General features: G+C 50.3%; 1 protein-coding gene across 1 annotated transcript in view; it reads right to left on the bottom strand.

The window, feature by feature from the left end:
• KDM7A (lysine (K)-specific demethylase 7A) overlaps nucleotides 1–748 on the bottom strand; it is a 59,505-nt gene extending 58,757 nt beyond the window's left edge. The window contains exon 1 of the mRNA XM_015409307.1: nucleotides 609–748. Coding sequence (XP_015264793.1) covers nucleotides 609–739 — 131 coding nt within the window. The 5' untranslated portion in view covers nucleotides 740–748. The remainder of the gene's footprint in view (nucleotides 1–608) is intronic.
• Nucleotides 749–3,782: the final 3,034 nt, after the last annotated feature.

Genomic DNA, 3,782 nt, shown 5'->3' with positions numbered 1-3,782 from the left:
CAAACGACACAATGCACGGAGACACGCGCGCGCAGAGACACGAGTGGGGAGACGGCGCAACGTCAGAAAGAGTCCGATGCAAGACGCAACTCCGGCGACCGTCAGCCCAGACAGGCAGCCAGGGGGGAAAGAAACATCGGATGCCCCCACATGGAGCGGCGAGACGTCCCCACGACAGACAGACACACACAAAACCACGTTGAACACCAACTTCCCCAGAGCGTTAAAATTGTTTTATTATTTTGCCCCCCAAAAGAGGCTCAACTTTTTGGCCGGCCGCCGCCCCCATCCCGCCCAACTTGAGGTGCCCTCACGGGGGAGGGAGGGAGGAAGAGGAGCGACTCTCTCAAGCGCCGCTTCCTGGTTGAGTGGCAGCCGCTCTGCCTCCCTGGAAAGACGGGCAGCCGTCTCGCTCTCCCCGCCGCGACGAAGCCACCCCCGCATTGTCCTTCCGCGCGTCCTTCCCCCTGAGCGGAGAGCGGCGAGGTCTCCCCCCCCCTCTGAAGGGGAAGGGGGGGGGCGTTTTGTTGTTGTTGCTGTTGTTGTCGGGTCCCCCCCCGCTGAGGGAAGAAGAAGAAGAAGAGGCGGTCGGCCCGGCCGGCCCTTACCTGCCGTGGAACCAGTCCTTGCATATGTCGCACTCGATCATGAAGCGGTTCACATCGTAGGGCTCCCGGCAGACGCGGGAAACGGGGGTCGCGCTGGTGGCCGCCGCCGCCACCACAGCCGCTCCGGCCATCTTTAAAGAACTCCACTCTCCCGACTGGCTGGCTGACTGACTGAGCCACCCTGCTCTCCTCGCTCGCTCTCGCGCTCCCCTCCTCCTCCTCCCTCCCAGCCAACAGTCGCCGCCGCCAGCCCAGCCAGTCACTCAGGGAAGCCGCACCAATAACAACAGCGCGCGTGCTAGACTCCCACACGGGGTGCGCGCGCGGCGGCGGCCGCTGCCGACACCTCCTCCTGCCCTCCCTCTCCCATCCTTTCCTTGAGAAGCGGACAAATGGCAAGGGCCAGCCAACAGTCGGGAGGGGAGGGGAGGGGAGGGGGGAGAAGAAGAGGACAGTCACGTAAGGTACATTTTGGGAGCATGCGCTGTGAAAGCGAGAAGGGAGGGAGGGAAAATACATCACAGAAGCCGAGAGAGAGACCAACCGCTCAACATCCACCCCCCCTTCTCTCGCTCGCGCGCTCGCGCACTATGAAAGGCGCGCGCGTGCGCCCTTTTGCCGCTCGCTCGCCCTCCCTCCTCTGAATTGGACAGCATAGCAAAGGTGGAACACGTGCCACCACAAAACCGACTCCGCCTACCATTCTTTCCTTTTCTCCTCCCTCCCCCCCCCCTCCCGGTTTGCTTTTAAAAGGTGGAGCTTGAGGTTGGGTAACCGGATCAGTCCCAAGCACGCGCTGACTCCGCCCAGCCTTCCCCCCTCCCTCGTCCGGAACTGTCACGTGGGCGAGGATGAAAGAGGGAGAGAAGGTGCCGCGAGGACAGTTTTAAATAATAATGGAGGGGGGGGGCTTCCTGCGCTCGGAGGGTGGTTGGAGTGATTCGCTTTCTCTCGCTTATGCAACTAGATGAGACAGAAGCAGAAGTGGGCGCTCTGCGGAAAGTGACGAAAGTGGATTGGAGTCACCCGTTTCTTCAGCCGCAGCAGCTACACAGCAATGCCCTAACTTTGAGTGGGGGTTGTTGTAAGCCATGGGCAGGTGCTAAGCTGTACTTGTGCGGCGGTCGGGAAGCAATCTGTCGGCTGTGTGTGTGTTCTACTATCAGCAGCGTCATATCCACAAATTGTGCATTTTTTTTAACACGTCCGCTGTTTCGGGTTACAGGTAACAGCATTTGTCCAAAGCAAAATCTAAAAACAAAAAGCTGCGTTAACACCTTTTGTTAACATCAGCTTAACAAACCACAAAAGTATCAGGGCTGTTTTTTTCCTCAGTTCTCACGTTTTCCTTTCCAGCCTCCTCCTTTACATTTTGCAGAATTTAAGAAGACCAGTAGTTGTCAAAGGAAGAAAGTGCAAAGCGAGAAAGACGGTAGGGAGGGCTACTGTGGCAGCTTGTTTTGAGGGGTTGCATTATGAAACCACGGTAGCAATTTGGAACTCTGCAGTGGTTGCAGATCCCAACATATACCATCATATGCCAATAATTCAAAATACTTATTGAAGGTACTGGCATAAAGTGAGATTTGGGCCCATAAAGTGCAGAATGATCACACACACACCCAAAATCACCAATAGAATGAAGATACAAAAGGTGGTTGTGGGGAAATATCTTGTTTTATGCAATAATCTGATAATAGCTTCTTTTTTAAAAAAAGGCAAGGATATCTTTGCTTTGTGATAGCTGAAATTCTGTTTCATAAAAAGTGGTGTGAATGTACAAGTATCCATTATGTGCTATGGAACAGTGTCGTAATAAGAAGAATACACTTTTACACTACTCTTAGTGTTCAGAATGCTTTACATACATTATCTTCTAATCCTTACAACTGTCCTGTAAGGTAGGCCAGTATAAGTATTCCCATGTATGTGCCAACCTATCAGGCACCTTTAAGACCAACAAAGTTTTATTCAAGGTATAAGCTTTCATGCGCATGCACACTTCTTCAGATACAATGAAATGGAAGAACGACGTTTGAGTCCAACAAGGTTTTATTCAAGGGATAAGCTTCTTCTTGACCAGTTGCCCCACTCCAAAGAAGAAGATGCTTGAGAAGAGATGGATGGAGAATAATGGCAGGGTTATTCCTCTCAGTTAATTACTCTCAGAATTCCACAATTAAGTATGCATCTGCCTATCAATCTTCAGTTTTGACATATTTATATCCTTCACTATGTTTTCCCCCAGGAGGGAAACCCAAACAAATGGTGACCATATAAACTAAGCTGCTTGTTCCTGTTTGGTTCTTGAATCTGTTAAACATCTTCATTATGCTGTATGCTAATTTACTACACACCCTCTACCCATATGTATGGACTGGTAATTTCCATTTCATTGTATCTGAAGAAGTGTGTGTGCACACGAAAGTTTATATCTTGAATAAAACTTTGTTGGGCTTAAAAGTGCCATTGAACTCTGTATAGAAATATTGATTTCTAAAAGTCTCATGCTTTCTCCTGTGATGACATTCTGTGTCCCTATTTCCTGTTGCAGGCCAAATGGTCCAGGGCAGACCAAATGGCCTAAACTACCTCAATAGCCATGCCATATAACCACACATTCTTTCACACCTCTAAGTGGAAGAGCCAGACCTGATGGCTCCTGGCTCTAGCCCACATGCAACAAGTCACGTAGGCAATGGAGAAGCTGGATTTTGGGTCATGTGACTGCAGGCGTGGTCTCAAAACTTCTAGCCTGTCCCCACACGCAGCTATGACAACCAACAATTGGGCACAACCCCTGACCACTTGTGATTGGCTGATGGCCACAGCTGATTGTGATTAGATTGAGCTATAATTCCATTGATCACTGGGAGTGAGTCTCTCTTAGCTCGCTTGCTTAGCCCTCCCTTCCTTCTCTGTCAGTTTGTTTTATTGCACCTGGAAATGCTGCCTCGTGAGATACAAAGAGTTGCTATGTGAACTGGAACACATGGGTGCAAGGATGGGATTTCTCTTCAAAATCCCTTGGTGCTACCTGGATTATCACCATGGACAATCTTGAGCTCTTGGATGCTATCCTGACTTTGGTAACTATGTATCTTTAATGTGTAGTTAGGGCAAATTGCCCTAGTCTTTCTTATTTTGTAATCTCTGGTAGTCTATGCTAATCTC

This window comes from Gekko japonicus, unplaced genomic scaffold (assembly GCF_001447785.1).
Source record: "Gekko japonicus isolate JY-2015 unplaced genomic scaffold, Gekko_japonicus_V1.1 scaffold515, whole genome shotgun sequence".
Taxonomy (NCBI): domain Eukaryota; kingdom Metazoa; phylum Chordata; class Lepidosauria; order Squamata; family Gekkonidae; genus Gekko; species Gekko japonicus.
The sequence above is the reverse complement of the archived record's forward strand: the minus strand, read 5'-3'. Positions and strand labels throughout refer to the sequence as shown.